Source organism: Oryx dammah, unplaced genomic scaffold (genome assembly GCF_014754425.2).
Source record: "Oryx dammah isolate SB20612 unplaced genomic scaffold, SCBI_Odam_1.1 HiC_scaffold_19, whole genome shotgun sequence".
In the NCBI taxonomy this organism is placed as follows: Eukaryota; Metazoa; Chordata; class Mammalia; order Artiodactyla; family Bovidae; genus Oryx; species Oryx dammah.
In genome coordinates, this window is record NW_024070203.1 from 38,994,140 (window position 1) to 39,019,042 (window position 24,903).

The 24,903-nt window shown below is 40.6% G+C and overlaps 1 protein-coding gene across 1 annotated transcript in view; it reads right to left on the reverse strand.

The window, feature by feature from the left end:
- ASPH (aspartate beta-hydroxylase) overlaps positions 1 to 24,903 on the reverse strand; it is a 163,389-nt gene that overhangs the window by 20,948 nt on the left and 117,538 nt on the right. The window contains exons 19-22 of the mRNA XM_040261284.1: positions 21,387 to 21,523; positions 18,432 to 18,530; positions 15,493 to 15,582; positions 10,762 to 10,899 (exon numbers count right to left, since the gene is read on the reverse strand). Coding sequence (XP_040117218.1) covers positions 10,762 to 10,899; positions 15,493 to 15,582; positions 18,432 to 18,530; positions 21,387 to 21,523 — 464 coding nt within the window. The remainder of the gene's footprint in view (positions 1 to 10,761; positions 10,900 to 15,492; positions 15,583 to 18,431; positions 18,531 to 21,386; positions 21,524 to 24,903) is intronic.

Below are 24,903 nucleotides of genomic sequence, written 5' to 3' on the forward strand. Positions count from 1 at the left end.
TATTTGGGTTGGTTGCCCAGAAGACAGAAGCTTCTGATTCACATTTTTTCCTCTGACTACACAGGCTTTAGCAAACAGAGATCTGTTTGTTTTCACAATGCTTCATGGCCTCATAAACCCATCATCAGCACTTGCCTTTCAGTTAAACCTCAGCTATATTGGGCACTCCACTCATCTATAAATGGACTTCCCAGTTTCAAGCCTCATTAATCCCACCCTGTGCAGCCAGCTCTCCTTAATCCTCTCCCTCCTTCCAGTGCATGACGGTTTCCTCTTTTTGCAGTTATTCTGCTCACTCCACTTAGATGGCATACTTTTTTCTTCAACATCAAATTAGATGAAGTCCTATTTTTAAAGGCTTCTCCTAACACTGATTTCTTGCAGAAAGCCTTTAGAGGTGCAAACTAAAGCCAAACTAATTCTTAACTATTTCACTTGCTATGTTCATTATATCAAGAAATACACATTTTTAAACAGTGAAATATTACTACAAGTTTTATCATGAAAACAGCAGTCTCTTACTTAAGTTTTCCCCAGTCTTGAGTTCAGTCCCCAGCTAACTGCTTTAAATATATTTTCTCATTTTTACCTGCTTCCATCTAAATAATATATTTATATTGCTATCTCTTGATTTATTAATTCTAGACTTTATCACTCATTTTCTACCAGGGAAGGGAACAAATTTGATGTCTTCTTTTTCTTCTTCTCCATCTAGCAATTCAGCTCATTTCACAAACCTTTCACACATTTGAGTAAACTCCCATTTGAGTTTTATTGAGTTGTAACAAATATACTTCGTTTCACATGCAGCATATATAAATTCTGCCTCCTTTCCTTTGGCTTGATTTTCTAACGCCCTTAACACTGCTTCTTCTTTATAGCTCCGAAGGTGTGCTGTAAAATCTCTTGATACTATGCTACTTTTGCCAGAAACATCATATAAGCTCTTTTTCTCTGAAGATACCCTACAGCAGCCATTTGCTTTGCTCTGCTCTGAACTGGGTGGTATCTGGGCTTGCTGGACCACTGTCATCAAGGAACTTCTCTTGACCTCTGCCCAGTATGAGGCTCCCTAATTACTCAATTCTAATCTGAATAAAGGATTATCTGTGTTCCTGAGAAAGGACACACACTGCAGGTAAAACTGAATTTCTAAAAATATCTGGTTATTCTTTTTTTTTTTTAATTTCATTGAAGTACAGTTGATTTACATTGTTGCATTAATTTCTTCTGTAGATGGAGAAGGCAATGGCACCCCACTCCAGTCCTCTTGCCTGGAAAATCCCATGGACGGAGGAGCCTGGAAGGCTGCAGTCCATGGGGTCGCTAAGAGTCAGACACGACTAAGCGACTTCACTTTCACTTTTCACTTTCATGCATTGGAGAAGGAAATGGCAACCCACTCCAATACTTTTGCCTGGAGAATCCCAGGGATGGGGGAGCCTGGTGGGCTTCCGTCTATGGGGTCACACAGAGTCGGACACGACTGAAGTGACTTAGCAGCAGCATAGCAAAGTGATTCAGTTATACATATATATATATATATATATATATATATATGTTCTTTTCCATTATGGTTTATCACAAGATATTGAATATAGTTGTCTGTGTTATACAGTAGGATCTTGCTGTTTGTCCATCCTATATATAATAGTTTTCATCTGCTAATCCCAACAACCCAATCTTCCCCTTCCCTAAACCCCCTCTCCATGGACAACCACAAATTTGTTCTCTATGTCCGTGTCTGCTTCTGTTTCATAGATATATTTGTGTCATTTTTTTAGATTCCACAGATAAGTGATATCATATGGTGTTGGTCATCCTCTTTTTTACTTATCTGAAGTTGTTCTTACACTTGATTGAAGGCTTAACTATGTACAGTATTCTAGCCAGTGAATAATTTCTAGGTAAGCTTTTGGACAGCAAAGAGCTCAAAGCAGTCAATCCTAAAGGAAATAAGCTTTGACCATTCACTGGAAGGACTAATGCTGAAGCTGAAGCTCCAATACTTTGGCCACCTGATGTGAAAAGCTGACTTGTTGGGAAAGACCCTGATGCTGGAAAAGACTGAGGTCAGGAGAAGAAGTGGGTGACAGAGGATGAGGTGATTGAATGGCATCACTGACTCAATGGACATGAATTTGAGCATACTCCAGGAGATAGTGAAGGACAGCGAAGCCTGGCCTGCTGTAGTCCATAGGGTCACAAAGAGTCAGCTACAACTTAGCCACTGAACAACAACAGGTCTGGTTTCTTTTGAATCCTCTCTCCTCAGCTTGTGGATGGCTACTTTCTGTGTTTTTACATGGTCTTTCTTTTGTATGCTCAGACATTCCTGTGTGTCCAAATTTCCTTTTCTAATAAAGATACTAGTCATATCAGATTAGGGCTCACCCTAACAGCCTCATTTTAACTTCATCTCCTTAAAGGTCCTATTTCCTAGTACAGTCATATTAGTCGGAATAGGAATTCAATATATAAGTTTGAGGGGACACAGTTCAATGTGTAACATTAATGCAGATTCAGGTTAAAACTAGACCCAGCTGAGAAAGCCAACAGCAGATGGGAGGGGATCAGTACGCCAGTAAATCTATGGCAGCAAAACAAAACACAGTCATGGAAAAAATCAGAAAGAGAGACACGTTTAACATGTGGACAAAACATAATACAAGATAAGCCTAAGCAAGGTTAGGTAAGTAACTATGGGCAAACACAAACACTGGCAGAAGTCCCAGAGTTGTTTGTACCTTGAAAGGTCCTGACTCCAAATTGAGAGAAGGCAAGTGATCCAAGACTATTCCAGGCCAAGTTTCCACATTAAGTCAGAATTAGAATGAATTGATAACAGTGGTTCATTAGTAAAATGTATACCCTTTTTACCTAATTGTCTAAGACATGTTTGTTAGTTAACTATTTTAGGAATTCCAGATCTGATTTTTTAGAGATAAAGTCAGCTTACTTAAATCTTGGCTAAAACATGCCTATACTTTACACTGTGATGAAAGGACATGGGTAGCAGCGTCCTCTGCCTTTGAGAGAATATAGCAGGGTAGAGGGGCAGCCCCCTGAGTGCTGAGCTGAAGTCATGAAATCCAAGCAAACACCATAGGAAGTGCAATGCTCCCACAGCAAACTGATTTTAATAAAATCTCTTGGGAAATTAGAAGCATTGATGAAGCAATCTCATGCTGGTTCCTAGTGCATTTTAATCAGATCTCCAGTTTTTCAAGTTTGAATATAAAAATAAATGAAAACATCTGACATTTCCTGTTGGGAAATAAATGAACACCAATCAAATGAGAAAAGCAAAGTCTGTTTATTCAGAGCTTGCTGGAGCAAGGGGGTCTGCCACCATCACCTGTGTCTGGGCATGGGAAAACTTTCTAGCGAAAAAGAGAATATTTCAGGCAGGGAAGCCCTGATCAGAGGCTGTTGGCCTGGGGAAGCTGTAGGCAGGCTTAACAGAAGCTAAGTGTTCTAGTGATTGGTTGTTGTTCAGTCTCTAAGTCGTGTCTGATTCTTTGCTCACCAGGCTCCTCTGTCCATAGAATTTCTCAGCCAAGAACACTGGAGTGGGTTGCCATTTCCTTCTTCAGGGAATCTTCCCAACCCAGGATCAAACCTGGCAGGGAGATCCCTAACCACTGAGCTACCAGGGAAGCCCTAGTGATTGGTTGTGTGTGTTAGTCACTCGGTTGTGTCCGACTCTTTGCAACCCCACAGCTCCTCTGTCCATGGATTTCTCCAGGCAAGCATACTGGAGTGGGTAGCCATTTCCTTCTCCAGGGGATCTTCCCAACCCAAGGATCAAACCTGGGTCTCCCGCATTGCAGGCAGACTCTTTACCGTCTGAGCCACTAGTGATTGGTTAGGGGAGCATATCTGACTTTCTCTGGTTGGTGCTAAGTTGGAAATGGGGACACAGATTAGGAGAGCTGCCAGTTATTAATCAAGTCCTGGATATTTGGGCAGAATGATAACAGAAATTACTGTTCAGCTTCCAGGATTGTCACTGGAGATAATAATCTGGCTTGCTGCCAATCTGGTTCACAGTAGGCTGGCTTCCTGGGTTATTTATTGTAGAAAAGGGGTTGGTTTTCCTGGCAGTTTGCTGCAGATGGTGGGTTGATTCCATTTCTATAAATGGCTTGGCCATCGCCATTCTGTATATTCAGTCGCTCATTATCTTTACTGAAGGAAAAGGATGACATAAAGTATCGGGCACAGGGCAAGAGAAGAGTCTCGGAGGACTGAACTTCATTCTTTCTAAAGAGTGTGAGTAAAAGAGTTTCTTCTCCTCGAAGCAAGGAGAAAAGGTACTCCAGGTTGCCAGGAGAGACAGCCAGCCTGAGGTCTTCAAGGACTCGGAGAACACTCTGCTCTAGTCCAAACTGGCAGGGACACCAGCCAACGTCCGCAGTCAGGAGAAGGTAAAAGAGGAAATAACGTTCTATCGTCCTGTCTCTGCTCTACCTACAAGGAACAGTGCACCAGGCTGTGTCCTGAGGGAGTAAAAACCCCAAAGTCCTCAATCTCAAGGGGGTGCAAATTAGACAGAGAGATGTTCTGTTTATATAAAACAAACCACTGATAAACAGATAAGCACATGATCTATCGTCTACATGCACATGTATCTTTAACACATCAATCAGTATGTATGTATGTTAAGATATGGATCATGACCTACTTGATCAAAAATTTTGAAACTGTAAATGTTGTACTAACCTCCAGATGTGGCTTGCAATAGAGTGCCCTGGACTGTAAGTCAAACACTGTACTGGAAGGAGGATTAGAGACAAAGCCAATTTTTAGGCATTTGTAAAAAACTGAAAAAGGGGCTTCCCCAGTGGCTCGGTGGTAAAGAATCCACCTGCAATGTAGGAGACATGAGTGTGATCCCTGGGTCGGGAAGATCCTCTGGAGGAGGACATGGCAACCCACTCCAGTATTCTTGCCTGGAGAATCCCATGGACAAAGGAGCCTGCATCTGGAGGGTGAAATCTTAACCACCGGACCGCCAGAAAGGTCCTTCAAAGCATTTCAAATATGTCATCTTTTTGGTATGTTGCCATAACTGGCATCACATGTCCTTCTCTAACCTTAGCAGAGTGTCGGCTTTCAGTAAGGGCTCACGTTGAAACCCACATGGAAACATCCTTGATGGTGGGGTTTTGTTGTGTTTGCTTTTGCACCTTGTAGGAGAGGAGGAACTGAGGCAATTATTTCGCATTTGGAGAGAAAGAAACTTAGTCTCAGGTGGGCAAAATGACTTTTCCAAGGAGTCAGAGCAGAGAGCAAAGCTAACCTGCTTCTGAAGTTTCCCTGTAAATCACACAGCCATCAAATTCTGTAAATTCTCTGCATTCCCATGGTCATTTTGTTGTCATTTTCAGTGAAAAACCTTTTGGAATTCAAAAGTGTAAAGTCTGATTTAGAAAAACAGGATTAAACTATTATATTAATCTTTAGGAACTGCTTTCAGAACTTCTTTCTACTATGATACTTACTTTCCTATAAAATTGATAATCCTCTTACTTTACAGCTTAATTTCACTGTAAATCTGACACTTCTGCTTCTGTCTCAATCCAATTTATTTCAAAAGCAGTTCAGTGAAAATATTTCAAATATTGAATCACACAGATACAAATGTTGAACCACTAATGTACTCCCGTATTAGTTTTTAATTTTGTCCAGGTGGCATTATTCATACACAGTGGACTTCTTAATTAATAAAAGCCATAGTCTGAGGGAATGCCAGGAAGAGTATCATTTTAATCAGTCATTCTGAGGCAGTGTCACACCACTGGCAGGTTTTACTGGGCACTTCTCCAACTGTAAGAAAGCTACAGTATGAAGAAGGAAAACTTATCTGTGATGCTATGTATTTACATCAGAGCAGGGGCTTTGAAAATCTTAGAAACAGGATGCAAGAATTTCCCCCTTTTCCAGTGATGAATGCACAGTTAGGTAGCAAGGAATAAAATAAAAAAGGGTTATTTTGAACTATGGTTTTTAGTTGCTATTGGCTCTCATTGCTTTCTCTATGTTATGACGGTGATTTCAATGCATGTATGTTTACATCTAAATAAATCTGATCAAAAAACTAATCTTAAAAAAAACGGAGCAAAATTCTTAAGTAGGGTGGCTTTTGTCTTACTGGAAGAGATTTCTTTTCCCTTTTCTATTTATAATCTAGAGACACATTAATCCATTTTTGTTTCAGTTTCTATGTTAAACACCTCCAAGCCACTTAGGGTTTTCATATTTGTTATCTGGGCAAAAAATTACTCACTTTTAATGAATATATATCTAAAAGAAAAAACTCTACTGGCCTGTTTTTCTCTCAATTTTTTTTTTTCATGGAGCTACACAGCCTCTTAACACCCCTGGTGCACAGAATTGCCAAATTGCCAGCTACACAATAAGGCGAACAATGACAATTCAACACAACAGAAAAACACAGATGATACATTTTGCTGAACATTGTCCTGTGCCTTCAACAAAATTGCACTCTGCAGCTCACTGGAACATACAATGAGAATAATTTAAATGAAAATGTGCAATGCATGGCAGTTAACTGTTACCTAAGAGTGAGAATCTGGGTAATTATTCTAAAAGGATCTTGGCCAAACACAGCAGCTATCCCATCTAAAAGGTTTCTGGCTTACAGTATGAATGCCTAGGTGATGATTTATGATCCATAATAGTCACATCTGTGACTTGAAAACAGAAGAAAATTTTGATGAGCACATGTTTGTCAACTAAGTGGTCTTGGTCCCTGGATTCCCTCACATAGAAGGTTCTGCCTAGTCATAGTCATCACTGGCAAATGGTCACTTGAAACTACTTCTTTTTTTTTCAAAGTCGCAACATGTACAATATTAACATTTCTGCAAATAAAGGTAGTTTGCAAAGTCAAGCTAACTTTACAATCACAAAGCACAGGCTGACTGAGATTCTGTGCTGCTGTGGACCCTGTGGTTAATGCCCAGGACTGGCTTTTCTTTTCCTCTTAGTGAAGCAGAGCTTGAAACAGTCAGGGCTTAAAACAGCCCAGAGAAATGGAATTTTGAAATAAAGACTTAATTGGCTGAAAGAGTAACATGAGACACAAGAGCAGACCTCAGTGACTTACAGGGTACAGTGGCAGGGACCTGAGGAAAGGGAGGTCTCAGTCCCAGGGTCAGCTCTGGCTTATATTTTTGGCTGCACCGTGTGCCATGCAAGCTCTTAGTTGCAGCATGTAGGATCTACTTCCCTGACCAGGGATCAAACTTATGCCCCCTGCACTGGGAGCATAGAGTCTTAGCCACTGGACCTCCAAGGAAGTCCCCTAGCCTTGACTTATTAAATATAAGACCTTGGGCAACTTTCTTAATTTCTCTAGTCCTTATTTACTCAAATATAAGTGGGTACAATAATACCCATCTTGAAGAGTAAAGGTTAGAAATATTATATACAAAAGTGCTCAGCACATGGAGTATAGATAAGATTTCATATAGGTTAGCTGTTGTTATTTCAATAGTATATAAAATTTCAAAATTGGCTCTCTGATATTTCTTAGAAACTAGAAAATATTTCCCTATGAAAACAAGTTAATACATAAATTAAAATTATAAATCATCACAATAACTAATGTTTAAGGAGCACTTCCTACTTGTTAAATAAACAGCCATGGAACAAGCACTGTTTCCACAGCCACTTTGCACAATGAAAGTGAAGCATGAAGAAGTAGTGTTCACCATCACAGAGCTAGTAGGGAATGAGATCAAAAATTCAAAACCAGGGAGTGTGGCTATGGAGGAGATGCTCTAAACTGCTTCACTGTATCGCCATCCACAGAGGACTAGATATATATAATATTCTATTACACGTAAAAATGCAATATTACTCAGCCACAGAAAAGAGTAAAAATTCTGACATTTGCAGCAACATGTATGGACCTAGAAAGTATTATACATAGTGAAATAAATCAGACAGAGAAAGAGAAATACTCTATGTTATCACTTATGTGTGGAACATAAAAAAAAGAAATGAATATAACAAAACAGAAACAGACTCACAGATGCAGTAAACAAACTAATGGTTACCACTAGGGAGAGGGGAGGAAGAGGGGCAAGATGGGGATATGGCATCAAGAGATACAAATCACTATGTATAAAATAGACAGGCAACAAGGATTACTGTATAGCATAAGGAATTATAGCCATTATCCTGTAATAACTTAATGGAGTACAAACTGTAAAAATATTGAATCACTATATTGTATACTTGAAGCTAACATAATATTGTAAATATACTTCAATAGAAAACAAAACAAACAAAACCAGACAGTATGCCTATGGAGCGGATGCACTAACCTTACTGTATTACCTTAATGCAGGTTAATTAAGTTAGGTATTCATCAACCCCCAGAAACCTGTTTATTTTTTTTAACATACTTGAACTACAATGTATATATCACAGCTTCCTATTTCGTAACATATTTAGTGAGACATAACTCACATGCCAGAAAATTCGCTCAATTAACTTTTTACAACCCAGTAGGTTTCAGTATATTCTCAGAGTCATGAGCCATAAACACGGTCTAATTTTAGACCATTTCCATAACTCCTTATGCATGAGCAATCACTCACCCTCAGGCCCTCTTCCTTGCTATCATCAATCTAATTCCTTTCTCTTTTGATTTGTCTGTCTGGACAGTTCAGATGGGAGCTTCCCTGATGGCTCAGCAGGTAAAAATATCCCTGCAGTGCAGGAGACACAGGAGACATGGGTTCAATCCCTAGGTTGGGAAGATCCCCTGGAGAAGGAAATGGCAACCCACTCCAGTATTCTTGCCTGAAAAATCCCATGGACAGAGGAGCCTGGTGGGCTATAATCTGTGGGGTTGCAAAAGGTCAGACATGACTGAGTCACACACACACACACACACACACACACAGTTCAAATAGGTAGCATCATGTCATACGCAGTATCTTGGTACTTCTTCATTTTTTATTGCCATGGTGTAATGTATCATACTTTGTTTATTCTTTCATTCATCATGTATATGGACCTTTGGGTTATTTCTACTTTTTTATACTCTAAACAATGCTCCTCTGAACACTTAGGTGCACATCTCCATATGAATGTATGTTTGCATTTCTCTTGGGTATACACCTAGGAGTAGAATTGCTAGGCTGTAACTCTGTGTTTAATGTTTTGAGGAACTGCCAACCCCTGTCAAAATGGCTGCACCCCTTTTCATTCCCATCAGCAAGGGCATGGGGGCAAGATATTATCTCAGCTCAGTTACATCAGATATCTGAAAGGCTAAAGCCATCTGTTGCTCAGATCACTCCTACATTTGGAGCCTGTGAGATCTCATGGGGTCAGCCAACCTTTGTGGTCTCACCCTGGGAGGCACTTTCATATGATGTGATAATGGACTGGACTCTTTATTATTAGTGACAATGTGGTCTAGTGAATTGCCGTGTCTGTTAAATGTTAGGACCCTTTTGTTAGAAGGGATCAGTCTGTGGTCAAAATTCAGGGGCTGGCTTCAGATAATATTATAAGAACTTTATCTAGTCTTTGTTTCCAGTTCTTGGCAAAACCTCCCAAAATCCATGAAATTTCTTGAATAAGTGGAATGACCTTTGTCACTCGCTGGTGGCTCGGATGGTAAAGAATCTGCCTGCAATGAGGAGACCTGGGTTTGATCCCTGGGTTGGGAAGATCCCCTAGAGAAGGAAATGGCAACCCACTCCAATATTTTTGCCTGGAGCATCCCATGGACAGAGGAGGCTGGTGGGCTTCAGTCCATGGAATTGCAGAGTTAGACATGACTGAGAAACTAACACCCTCTCACTCTGTCATTCATAAAGCGTCTCAAAAGAGCACACTTGAATTTTTGCTAATGAGGCGACTTAGTGTGGGGCACCAGTTGGCCGCAGGAAGGGGCTGGTCGCCAGAAAGATGATGTAACTAGGCTGGAACTTTCAGCTCCACCCATCACTGGGAGGGACATGGGTGCTGCTGATTAAGCTCCATAAACACTGGTGAACCATAAGATCTGATGCACTTGTGGGAGGGTGTGCCTGTGCACAGGCCAGGACGGGGTGTACCCCAGTTCCACGAGGACAGAAGTTCCTGCACTTGGATCCTTCCCCTTCCACACCTCACCTTGTGTATCTTTTCATCTGCTGTTCATCTGTTTCCTTGATAAGTGAATTATAGTGAAGTTGCTCAGTTGTGTCTGACTCTTTGCAACCCCATGGACTGTAGCCTACCAGGCTTCTCTGTCCATGGAATTTTTCAGGCAAGAGTACTGGGGTGGGTTGCCATTTCCTTCTCCAGGGGGTCTTCCCCACCCAGGGATCGAACCCCGATCTCCTGCATTGTAGGAAGACGCTTTACCCTCTGAGCCACCAGGGAAGCCCCTTGATAATACCCTTTTTAATAAACTTTCAAGCACAAGTAAATGTCCTGAGTTCTGTGAGCCACCCAACACAAAACTCTTTGGGGGTGCTCAGCAAGTTTTAAGAGTGTAAAGGGGTCCTAAATAGAAAATTCTGAAAACTGTTCTTCAACAAATTTCTCTCTTCACCATCTAACCTGAACTCTTGTCTGATGGGATGAAAAGATTTGCTTTGTGCTGTTTTCTGCATATGCCCCTGGAAAGAAAATCTATCTCCACCCGGACATTCCTTTGCTTGAGATTCCATCTCTGAATTTTGAGGAGGAAACAGACAAGGACTGGGCAAAGTTAGCACTCACCTTCACTAACTCGGTGTAGCCGGTCTCCTTGGGGGTCCACCACGGCTGGGCTTTCAGTCCCTGCACGTTGTACAGTGAGCGCTGCCACACGGAGGCAAAGTGGCCCCTCTGGTGCCCTAGCTCGTACCACCTATATGCCTGGAAAATCAGAAAGATTGAACTCCAAATGAGGCAGTCTTACTATAAATAACCTAAAGTCACTAAAAACACGGTACGACTTTGTGACAATAAATAAAGAGCTTGCTAGTCACGTGCCCCAGTCTGTTAAACACTGGCAAAAATACTGTTATTTGATTGGGTTTTTGATTAGGACCTATTATTTTAAGTAAATGTGTGTATTTTATTTTTACTCCTAGGCCATAAGCTCTCTGAACACAGGACTCACACTGCACTCAGTCTGATCTCCTCAGAGTGTCCAGCAGAGTCTAGGACTTTGTTCAGTGGATAAATCATTGATGACACAAAAGGGGACTATGTTTATATTTTAGTTTTCATTTCCTAAATTCTATTTCTATGTTTCCTTTGAAAGGAAAGGAGTATATTTTCACCATTTTTTAAAACAGATACCTGCTTTTACTGATTTGGGATGCTAAAAAGGACAGCATTTCCCCCACCCCCACCACGCCTGGTGGCATGCAGGATCTTAGTTCCCAGACCAGGGATTGAAGCTGTGTGTCGCCTGCAGTGGAAGTGTGGTGTCCTAACTGCTGGACTGCTAGGCAAGCCCCGGACAGCATCTTCTTTTCACATGAACAGTGTTCCCTGTTCACATGAAGATGACGACTGCCCCAAGGGAACGGAGTATAGACCCTCCATTAAAGAAGCAGACGAAAGAAAATAATATTCTGAGTTGGCAATAAACAGTGATAATCCACATTAGATTTTTTAAGAAGGGAAATTTTGTTCCGAGTAATTTTTATCCCTGCCATAAGGGATAACATTCTCGGCTGTAGGTTGTAACACGATACAACCTGACTCCAAGACTAACTAGTCTTTTCAGGGACGGCTGGCTGCAGTCTGCTGCTCCAGGAGTCCCCTTCAAATGATGCCTGAACCACATCCTCTCCTGGGGGCCCTCCCCACACAGCCCTGCACCCAGCACCCCCATTGTCTTTAGACTGGAAGATAATTCTAGGATTGTGCTTAATGGTCCCCCCCGCCATTATCTGAATTCTGATCTAATGATTGCTTTCAAAGAGTGATTTCAAATACACATCTTGATCAATGAAAACAGGCAGTTAATATCAAGCAGATTAAGAAGACAAGAATATTTTCATCAAACTCCATCTTACTTTAGATATAAGAAATAATAACTCTTTAAAAAGTCTTTAAAAATTCATAGGCCAACATTTCGTTCATTAGAAAAATCGAGAACCATCTCTATTTTCAGTAACACTTTTTAGCTCACTACTAGCTTTTGCACAAGTACTTTTATTTCATCTTTTCTATAACTCCAAATAGTTCCATTTTACAAGTGCTCAAACTGAGATTTAAAAAGACTAAACATGGTGAACAATCGCCCAGGGCATTTGGCAACTTATTCCACTCTCTCTCTGTCTCTCTATCATTTAAAAAGAAACTATCACAAGTGATCTTCTTATGTAATTATCTTTCTCAATATTATACCAAATTAAGAATATATGTACTAATCACTCATATGTTTTCCTTGAAAGACATGTAAGGGGTAACCATAAAGTAATTTCTTTAAACATGGCTCACAGTAGTCTGATTTTTAAAATATAGCATTTTACCTTTGAAATTAAATTGACTATTTTAGTTATTTTTGTCCAATTTAAATTTAGTTAATTTTTCAGTGTTAAAGTGAACAACCATATAATTACAACAGATGATTTTTGGAAATTCTTACTAATTTTTTTAATCATCAGAAATTCATTTTAAGGACATAGTGTTAGAATAGTGAGAAAGAAATTACTGGAGTTAGAAGTCTTAGATTTCAGTCCTGGACTAAACACTCAGCATGCTAGATGCCTGGGCAAGACATTGTATTTATAGGGCATGTTCAAGTATCTGTAAGAGCTTTTCTGACACTCAGAGTTGGTACTAGTGTATCAAACATGGCCCTTGACCTTATACCCCTCTGCCATTTACTTTTTTTTAGCTGCTCAGCTCAGAGGATCTTAGCTCCCCCATCAGGGATTAACCCATGCCCCCGAAGTCGAAGTGCAGAGTCTTAACCACTGGACCACCAAGGAAGTTCTCTCTCTCACCCCCCGCCGCCTCCCCTCCCTGCCATTTAACTCTTAGAGAACAAAACTATGAAATGATATATTAGTAATTAAAAAAAATTATCTCCAGTTATACAGGGGACATAGTGAATTTAGCTAGATTTAAAATTTTTTCATTTTTAATTAGAGTACAGTTGCTTTACAATGTTGGGTTGGTTTCTGCTATACAACAATGTGAATGAGCTGTAAGCATACAGACATCCCCTTCTTCTTGAGCCTCCCTCGCAGCGCCCAACCCAATTCACCCATCTAGGTCATCACAGAGCCCTGAGCTGGGCTCCCCCTGTTAAACAGCTGCTTCCCACTAGCCATCTATTTTATACATGGTGATGTATATATATCAGCAGTACTCTTCCAGTTCATCCCATCTTCTCCTTTCCTCCGCTGTATTCACAAGTCAATTCTCTGTGTCTCTATTCCTGTCCTGCAAATAGGTTCATCAGTACCATTTTTCTAGATTCCATATTTATATATGCATTAATGAGGATTCCCCGGTAGCTCAGTGGTAAAGAATCTGCCTGCCAATGCAAGAGACTCAGGGTAGATGCCTTAGTTGGAAAGATCCCCTGGAGGAGGAAATGGCACCCCATTAGAGTATTCTTGCCTGGAAAATTCCATGGACCGAGGAGCCTGGTGGGCTACATATAGTCTATGGGGTCAAAAAGAGTCAGACACAACTGAACAAGAAACACTTTCACCTTACTTTCATATGCTATTTGTTTCTCTGTGGGCTTTTTAAATTCAAGAATTGTGCTATTCCTTGCATTTTAACGATAATTAAGCTGAAAGCACAATCCCATAGGTTCAAATTGCAAGCTCTTAACAATGTGTAGTAGTGAATTGTTTGCCCTTGAAGTGAAGGCTGTTTTCATCTAAGATGTGAGACTAAATCACAGACTTGTTTTATCTGTCTTTGCCCTGGACCATAAGATGTTCAAAGGTAAATTACTGACGATTACATTTATAGTAATCAGATATGAACATTTATCTAGTGTTAGATACTGTTGCAAAGTCTTTCTTATCCTTCTCCTCAAAGGAGGTACCAGGAATTTACATCTTAAGAGAATGAAGGAACACAAAAGTGACTGCTAATCAGCAATTTCTTCCCCCTTCTTTCTCTTCTTCTTTCATTTCTCATTTTATTCCAGTTGACTGACTGGTAGGTCAGAGGGAAAAGGTACAGATACACAGAAACGGATAAAGAAAACAGTGTTAGTCATCCAAATTTCTGTTACTCCAAATTGGGTCATCTCTTTAGCTGACAATTACCCCATTACAAAACCCTTTGCTCCAACGAGCCCTCAATTGTCCAAATAGTACCAACTTCTTATTAGCTTTAGAAACCAGAAGTTATGTTACCCTCAGATGTCACCTTATTATTGATATATATATGAAATGCATGGTTACAAAAATCCAGGGTCCCTCACTCTAATGAGAGCCCAGCATAGGGCCATGGCATGGTGCAGGACAGCCTAGCAATGCTGTGTGAACCACAGGGGATGGTGAGAGGTTGGGTATTTTCATCGTATGATGTCATCATTAAGAAGCTGATACTGAACTCAGAAAAAAGGAATAATGATAAAAGAAAACATGTGATTTGTTTTAGGTGCTATATTTTCTGGTCATTATTATAGCTTTAGATGTTCATCTTAAGCTCGGTATTAAACATTTCAGAAAGTAATTACACAATTAACCACCAGGTTCAGTCTGCTTAAGAATCAGTTGGATGAAGACTTCATTCTAAAAATAACTATTTTAAAAATTCCAAAATAACATAAATCTAGGCTTCCCTGGTAGCTTAGCTGGTAAAGAATCATTCTGCAATATAGGAGACCCCGGCTGGATTCCTGGGTCGGGGAGATACCCTAGAGAAGGGATAGGCTACTCACTCCAGTATTTTCCCCTGGTGGCTCAGATGGTAAAAATTTCGCCTGCAATGTGGGAGACCTGGGTTCAATCCCCAGGTTAGAAAGATCCCCTGGAGAAGGAAATGGCAACTTGCTACAGTGTTCTTGCCTGGAGATTCCCATGGACAAAGGAGCCTGGCAGTCCATGGGGTCACAGAGTAGGACACGATTGAGCGCCTAAGCACAGCACAGGCAAACTATAAAAATATCTTAAAAGATATTTAAACAATTTCATCTTTTCATTTCATAAATTTAAAAATATTTTTTCAAGGCAATATGTCTCTATAGATACACACACAGATGTACAAACAGGCACACATATACATGCACACAAACAGACACACACATATGCACACTAATTTAGAGATTATTCAGATACCTTATTGAAAGAAATTATAAACGTCAGCCCCAAATTTCTTCACAGTAGGAATTGTTAGGCTGTTGCAAAAAGTTTAAACCACGTTCAAAAGTTTATGCTCAAAACATTTTTTCAGCTGTAATTGTCTCACAGAAATCATTGCCCTCCCCCTCTTTATCTTCTGTTAAAGAGAACAAAAAGCTCATGAATGCACTATTACCTCTTTGTTTCCAACTCTCTGCATGGCATCCCCCAGGTGAAAATAAAATCTCCCATCATCAGTACCAGGATCCCCAGATTCTATTCCTTCCTGTAGAAAGGACAGTGTTAGTATTTGTGAAAGGATTAGACACTAGACTTATTAATCCATTGACTTACTAAAGCTTTTCTAAGAACCAGAAAATCATCTCAATATTGTTGTTGTTCAGTCTCCCGGTCGTGTCTGACTCTTTGCAACTCCATGGACTGCAGCACCTCAGGCCTCCCTGTCCCTCATCATCTCCCAGAGTTTGCCCAAGTTCATGTCCTTTGCATTGGTGATGCCATCCAGCCATCTCATCCTCTGACACCCTCTTCTTCTGCTGCTCTCATTCTTTCCCAGCATCAGGGACTTTTTCCAATAAGTCGTCTGTTTGCATCAGGTGGTCGAAGTATTAGAGCTTCAGCTTCAGCTTCAGCATCAGTCCTTCCAGTGAATATTCAAGGTTGATCTCCCTTAAAATTGACTGGTTTGACCTACTTGCTGTCCAAGACCCTTTCAGGAGTCTTCTCCAGCAACACAGTTTGAAGGCATCAATTTGGCAATTAGGTTACTGGTCAATATTTACAATGCAAAAGCGAAAGGAGGCGATAAAGTTCAATGTAACAATGCATTCATCATCAATTAACAGTGGAATAGCCCATTAAGTTAACATGATGCTTTGTGAAGTGTCTCTGTGGGAACAATTGTATTTCAATATCCCAAAGAATTTCTCTGACTGAGTTTCTATCACATTTATTTTGTTCTTCAGATCTGACCACATGTCATCCAGAGACTTTTTCCCCCCCGAACCAAAATGTTTAGTTGCTCATAGATGTTTGAAATGATAGGGACCCAACTGCAAGAAATATTTTTTCCCATTCAAGACAAACGTGTCCTCACTTTTCAATGAAATCATTTACAGAACACACGATAGGATTAAAGCCAGTTGGAATCTTTGAAAATATAATTTTATTAAACAACTCCCATCCTAAAACACTCAGCTGATTTCTATCCCCACTGTCCACAAAAGAACTGAAATTTAAATTTATGTAAAAACAAAAAAGAGAGAAATATTAAAGCAAGAGAATGAATTTAGAAAAGTAAAAGAAGCTCAAAGATAAAACATATTTCAATGTCTAAAAGTCTGCATCTTTGAGGCTTCTTCATAAGAAGCCCATTATCTTTTACTCGGGTGAAATTTATGCACATAAGGGTGGAAAATAGCAGCACAGAACAGAGGCATCACTCAGGAAGGGAGAGTTGAGATCGGGTTCTTCACTGACGGATGCTCAGGTAAACATCCTCGTTCGTTAACTAACCAACCCTGCCCTCTACTTCCTCATCTCCATGCCAGGAGAGTACTGTTAGGTCCTTATGATGTCAAAGGAAATTTAAGAGGAATATTTTATATCAGAAGACTACGTGCTGCAATTCATGGGGTCACAAAGAGTCGGACACGACTGAGCGACTGAACTGAACTGAACTGAACTGAACTGATGTGCCCACAGGATCATGGCATGGCAGCTTGCTGAAGTCCCATGACAGTCAAGACAGGCTGGAGGGTGGGGTGTATGCCCACCTCAAGGGGGCACCACTGCTCAGCTCCTGTGCTGAGATGTGGGTCACATGTTATCTTTCCAGAGAAATCAGAAATTTGCTTGATTATATAAAATCCTTCAAATTTTCAACTAAGGCAAGCAATTAAAATTGTTTTTAAGAGAATTATATTGGCCGAATAGAATATGCAAACTACTTGTAATCAGTGGGTCACTATTTGGGAATCTCTGACCAAAGTCATATTAAGGAAATAGATCACAAAAGTGGATCATAAAAGTGCTACTTTTAGTTCATAGGTATATAATCAGCTACCTGGCTGATATGGTAGCACTAGCTAGTGTTACAAGCTACCCTGCTGGTTCAGATGGTGAAGAATCTGCCTGCAATGTGGGAGACCCAGGTTCGAGCCCGGTGTCAGGAAGATCTCCGGGAGAATGGCTACTCACACCAGTATTCTTGCCTGGTCTCCAGGACAGAAGAGCCTGGCAGGCTACAATCCATGCGGTGGCAAAGAGTTGGACACAACTGAGCCACTAATACCTTCACTTTCACTTTTTCAGCTGGTGTTACATTTAAATTACAAATAAAAAATTTACTTCCTCAGTGATATTAGCCACATTTTAGATGCTCAACAGTCACAAGTGGTTAGTGGCTACCACAGGAGAAAATACAAATAAAGACCATTTCCTTTACGGCAGAAAGTTCTGTTGGTCAGCCCTGGGCCAGACCACGTGTGATCCTGGTGAACTGACGAGGATTCTGTTTTTATGTGAACAAAAAATGACAACACATTTTATTCTGAATCTTTCAAGCTATCAGGCTTTTGGGGATTGGATTTACTCAGTCTGCATTTGTTACCTCATTTTGTGTAGGTTTCCATGAAACCTGTTCAAAGTAGTTTCAATGTATAATTAAATTGCAAAAGGAACAGTTAATTCATTATTGACTGGGGAATTTTTGCTGAAACTAATGCCTGTGGCTGGCAATTTGCAATGTAAGTGAAAACTGAAACATCCTCGGTCAATAATGTTTGGGTAACAAGACGTATTCATGTCTCTGGTTGATAATGTGTTAATGCATTGTCCATATTTTAAAATATTTTATCAACTAATAGCTACTTCAGTTTTAGGAATTTCTTCAAAATCTTTTCCAAATAATCTCTGCTCATAACACTTCTACCTCTGACACCCTCGATTAAGCTGAAGGTTCACACTGCCTGTGAATGTCATCGTCTGAAGGTATATATTTTGGTGTTGAAAAGGATCAGTAGTGCATGCCAGTCAATCTACAATACATAATCAAGGGTGTCCAAATGACTCAAAGGGATCAGAAGAGGGAAAAAGAGGAAGGGAGGGAGTTACCTTTAGATAGGGGATGCTCTCAGCAATCTTGTTCTGTGCCTTCAGGATAAAGCCATAATGCACTTTAGCAAAACCGTCATTAGGTGTCACGCTCAGAACCTAAACTCGAAAAAAAATAAATAAATAAAACCTATTGCGATGGACTGTGAATTCTACAAATGTTTTAATTAACTTTGCTGTGCTTGGACTGGATTATGATGCCATAGCTTAAAATGCAATAGTGGTTTTTTCTCATTGCAATACATTAGGCTTAAATGGCCCCATTTCCCCTCAACTCAAAATGTTCAATGCAAAATGTTCTCCAAGAATGAAGAAATGAATAAAAAAGGCAATGACTATTAAAGCATTGCTCTAACAATGCAAATCAGTAAAATCTCTATCAATTTTATGACTTCAATATTTTTTTAATGATCAGGGAAAGACTGCTTTAAATTAGTTCTATTTAAAGTCAACTCTGAATGATTATCATATATTTCTTCACATATATGTTTTATGGGCTTCTTTGGTGGGTCAGATGGTAAAGAATCTGCTTGCAATGCAGGAGACCTGGGTACGATCCAGGGAAAATCCTGGGTTGAGAAAATCCCCTGGAGGAGGGCAACAGCAACCCACTCCAGTAATCTTGCCTGGAGAATTACATGGACAGAGGAACCTACCTATTGGACTACCGTCCATGGGGGTCACACAAAGAGTCAGACACGAAAGTGAGTAAGTGAAAGTGACTAACACTTTCACTTATGTATGCAGCTGCTCCAGGACTCTCCTCTCATCTTCACGAAGTTGACATCCTACTTACACACCTGCTACTATGACAGGGGTGGGGGTGCGTGACCAGGACTCAGAGGGCCCCACAGGGCTGCCCTCCCAGCTTGATTCTTTATGATCACCTACTGCACTTCCCCTGGTGGCTCAGATGATAAAGCATCTGTCTACAATGCAGGAGACCTGGGTTTGATCCCTGGGTCAGGAAGATTCCCTGGAGAAGGAAATGGCAACCCACTCCAGTACTCTTGTCTAGAAAATCCCATGGAGGAGGAGCCTGGTGCAGGCTACTGTCCACGGGGTTGCAAAGAGTCGGACACGACTGAGCGACTTCAGTTACTTACTTACTCACTTACTGCACTTACTGCAGTTTACATACAGTGCATAACAGATGCACAAGTTGTATTGTATTATCTTGTTGTAATTAGCAAACTCTCAGAAAATGACAAATGGCTTTATAAGATTTCTAAAAAAGTCAAATTGAGATTAATACTAAAAATGTTACTGAGATTCTGTCTTTACATACACACACACGCACACGCATGCACACACACACACATAAGCATCAACAACAACAAACTGGTTGACATTTCTAGTTCTGCACAAATTCGGCAGGACACACTACCAGGACTAAAAATATCCTTACAAATAATGTTTATGGACATTTTTAAAATATCAATTTTTCAGTGAGAGTGAAAATATTATTGACAGTTAAATGAAATTTTGAAAGTATCTAAAATATTTCATCTTAAAACCTATTTTAGAATGTGGACCTTCTAGAATGTCCACCATAGGTTAATACATGTATACATAAACATACAATTCACAGGTTTTTGCCTGAACATTTTTTACTGAAAGAGGATACAATCAAACATGTCTGAAGACTACTGCTATGGGCAGTGGGAATCACTGAAAAGCTGAAGCAAGGATGAGGGTCAGATGGGCATTTTGTATTGATGAAGATCATAAGAAAACAAGGTTGGGCGGGGTGGATCTATCCTATTTTACACTAGAGACAATGGGGCCTGAGTTAAATAAGAGGATTTGAAAGATACTGAGGATGTTAAAGGGAGAAGGAAATGGCAACCCACTCCAGTACTCTTGCCTGGAAAATCCCATGGACGGAGGAGCCTGGTGGGCTGCAGTCCATGGGGTCTCGAAGAGTCAGACACGACTGAGTGACTTCACTTTGACTTTTCACTTTCATGCATTGGAGAAGGAAATGGCAACCCTCTCCAATACTTTTGCCTGGAGAATCCCAGGGACGGGGGAGCCTGGTGGGCTGCTGTCTGTGGAGTTGCAGAGTCAGACAGGACTGAAGTGACTTAGCAGCAGCAGAGGATGTTAAAAGTAACAGAAATTAGTTACTTGGTACCATACTGTAACCCCTTGATGGCATACTCTGTGTTGTTTCCTTAACCACCATTTCCTGAGCCAGGGCCTGTGGGTTTCAATAAATAAGTGCTAAGTGAATGGATGAGCATGAGGAGTGAAGGGAGGCAAGGGGCAGGAAGATGCTGAACCAAGTGTGGCTCAGGTAATTGATGGTGTTACTAACAAGGAAGAAAGTGCAGTAAAGTCTCCAAAAGCCAAGCATGTAGCAAGGTCTCTGCAACCACCTTAAAGTCAGTCTTTGCTGGGACCTCCTTGGTGGTTCAGTGGTTAAGAATCTATGCTTCCATTGCAGGGAGCAAGGGTTCAATATCTGATCCAGGAACTAAAATCCCACATGCCACTCTATAGAGCCAAAAAATACCCCCAAGGATAAGACAGCCAATGCCTCTGAAAGGAGAGTAATTTATGCCATATACCCAAAAAGCTTGTATTCTGTAGTTTCTTTCCAGTTTAGACTTTAACTGAAAAAAGTACAAGATAATGTGTTTTTAAGTTCTTGAGTTTTTTGAGTTCCTCTTCCTGTCATAAAGAATACTTTAGAAAGGTTGTTTGTGGACTGAAATATATATATTAGCTAAAAAGTATCACAATTTTAGGTTGAAGGCTTTGATGAACCAAATGTTAGCTAATATTTAAAATCTTTAGGATATGTTAACTATAATAAGGCTTTAATTTGACTTAATTTAAAATAAAGAGAGTGACTCATCAGGCATATTAAAGGCAATTTACAAATAACATTAGAACTCCATGTTCAAAAGACTTTGATTAATTGTTAATAGCAAATTGCTGCCTACTTACCTCTTCATAGACCTTCTTGGCACTGTTATTGTCTCCTATCAAGAGGTATCCAACTCCAAGGTCATTCTTTAAGGAAGTATCATCAGGAAATAGTTGAACTAATTTCTGAAGAGTAAGCAAGGATCCTCTCATGTGACCTGATTTGGTGGAAAGAAAACAGTAGAAATAAAAATAGCTTCTGTCCACCCTTGTCTTGGCACTACAAATCATAAGAGACTATTCAACAGAGCCTGAAGACCAGTTTAACTCTGACTCTGTATACTGATGGCCAAGTCCCTCTTAGGATTTTATCCTGCAGCTCTAAGGGCATCAGTAACTTCCATAAGTGGGTTTTCCAGGTGGCGCTAATGGTAAAGAATTCGCCTGCCAATGCAGGGGATACAAGGGATGTCGGTTCAATCCCTGGGTAGAGAAGACCCCCTGGAGAAGGAAATGGCAACCCACTCCAGTATTCTTGCCTGGAAAATCCCATGGACAGAGGGGTTCGCAAAAAGAGTCAGACACGACTGAACATACACACACACAACTCCCATAAGTAGATACTGAATATAATACTGACTACAAATATGTTAAAGACATTCTTATTTTCTAAATTCATAAACATTTACACTTTATGTCAAATTGTCTATTATGAAAGTTTTGGTTACCCATTCCTTATTTAAAAAATGTTTTACTGGGGTATTTTTGACATTATAATTAACTTTAAAATTATGAATACAGAACAGGCAAATAAGAAGTCTAATAGATTTCAGGGTCTAGCACCCTGGATGAGACGCGAAGAGGCACTGAGGTACTCTGCTTGTCTTCGTCTCTCAGTAATGACCTAGTCCTGGAGCCAAGGAGACATCATCCAGTATTAGGGGACCCTCTGGTGGACAATAGGGTGTTATGCCTACATGAACCATAAAAACCCAGCTTCGACTCATTTTAAAGGCTGTCCAATGGATGTTTAAGATTTAGAGGGGTCAATTGTCATCACTCTTCACCTCAGTTGGAAAGACAAGTTGTAGGGGTTTCCCTGCTGGTAGAGTGGTTACAAATCCACCTTACAATGCTGGGGACACCAGTTCGTTCCCTGGTCTAGGAAGATCCTACATGTCGTAGAGCAATTAGAGCAACTAAGCCCATATGTCACAACTACTGAGCCCACGTGCTGCAGCTACGGAAGCCCATGCGCCTAGAGCCCATGCTTGGCAACAAGAGAAGCCAATTAAAATAAATAAATTGATATTAAAACAAAAAGAGAAGCCCCCACTTGCCACAACTAGAGAAAGCCCGTGTGCAGCAACAAAGACCCAGAGCAGCCAAAATAAAGAAATGAATCTTAAAAAGAAAAAAAAAAGACAAACTGTATAAGGGAAAAATGTGCAAAATGAGAGTCCACATGACAAAATTAATTACCTAAAAGGCTTTGTTGACCAGAAATTGAAAATCAGCCAAGATACACCAGGACCATCCAAAAGCTAATATAGCTGGATACTCTACTAACTGTTAGGCATAGACCACCACCCACTGACTCCACCACCCTCTCTCCTTTCACTACTTGTCAGTCTGGGGTGGTGTGCTCAACTATCCATTCCTTCACTGATAAATCTGACTTCACCTTTCTGTACTCTTTCTCTGCCACCTGCCTAACTTGGGATTATCGTTTTCTTTTGATTCTAAACTTGCCCTGCAGAGCCACAACAAAGGCCCAGGTGAGAGTCCATCCTATGTCCTTCTTGCCCCTCTTACTCTGCATCTCCAGGGACCTATGAATCCCTCAGCGCCTGAACTCACCTCATTCTCACTTGGAGGAGAAAGACAGTGGAAGTGTTAGTTGCTCAGTCGTGTCTCCCTCTTTGTGTCCCCATGAATTGTAGCCCAATGGGCTCCTCTGTCCACAGGATTCTCCAGGCAAGAATACTAGGGTAGGTTGCTATTCCCTTCTTCAGGGGAACTTTCTGACCCAGGGATTGAACCCAGGTCTCCGGCATTGCAGGCAGATTCTTTACCATTGGAGCCACCAGGGAATTTGGAAGAGAGACTATATTCAAACACTGAAGGGTTACTTCGGAAGAAGGTTAGATCTAGTTGGGTCATCCTTCCCCTGGGGCTGGGAATAGGGTGAACTAATCGAGGTGCTCAGTGCAAAGTTTGAGGGTGCCAAAAATTCAGTCCCACCCAGACTCATGATATCTGATGCATCTTTTTAAAAATAAAAAGTAATGTTAAAAATCCACAGGGCTAAGTGAGTCACATCAGAGCCAGAGGAGAGACAACTCTGATACTGGTTTTTGCTTGCATGGAGTTCCAGCCTTGCCTTTCCCATCCTGTTTGTGCTGCTGTAACTTTTCCTTTTCTGGGACTGGCCCTTATGAATAGACGTCTAAGGGGCCATTTCTTCTAGTTTCCAATCATTGCTTGGCTTCTACTCCTGTCACAGATTTTGGTCATCTACCAGAGCGATACAACCACCCTTAATGCTAACCCTTGGAAAACTGATACAAGGTTCACTTTTGAATGTTTAGGAGCCTCAAATGGCAACCCACTCCAGTGTTCTTGCCTGGAGAATCCCAGGGACAGGGGAGCCTAGTGGACTGCCATCTATGGGGTCGCACAGAGTCGGACATGACTGAAGTGACTTAGCAGCTAGTGACATCAAGATAATACATCTATGTAATTTATCCAGCCAGTAGAGAACCCACCTTGGCAGCTACGCATGGCTTAGATTTTTTGCTCCTGGCTTATCAATGACATTTTAACTTATTTTTTTAAATGTTATTTTTATTTATTTATTTGGCTGTGACAGGGCTTAGTTGTCCCATTGCAAGTGGAATCTTACTTTCCCCACCAGAGATCGAACCCATACTCCCTGCATAGAAAAGGCAGGCTCTTAACCACTGGACCACCAGGGAAGTCCCCTGATGGCATTTTAGGCGAGAGAGAACCCATTACTGGGCTGATTATAATGAAGTAAGGGTATAGCAAGTGACACACGTGACTCAAAGTTTAAGAGGCCACCAAAAATTCAGTCATCAAGATGCATGATATTTTATGCATTCTTTTTAAAAGTCAAACGAATGTAAAAAATCCATAGTGCTTTTTCAAAGCATTTTAAAATTTACTCAGTGATTAAAATTTTGTTTTTCTATAATTTTCTTCAATAAAGAGTCAAAATGTACAGGTGAAATTTTTAGAGTTCTTACAACTCTTGACATTTCTTATATCTATAAAACTGTTCCACTGACGATTTCAGCTATTATGGATTAGATAGTTATAGTTAAGAGACAAAAGAAGAATTTGGCCTAACAAGAAGTTTTTGATTCCAGACCTATTCGTTTATTGGGCTTCCCTGGTGGCTCAGAAGGTAAAGAATCTGCCTGCAGTATAGGAGAGCTGGGTTCGATCCCTGGGTTGGGAAGATGCCCTGGAGAAGGAAACGGCAACCCATTCCAGTATTCTTGCCTGGGAAATCCCATGGACAGAGGAGCCTGACGGGCTACGGTCCATGGGGTCGCAAAGAGTCATACACGAC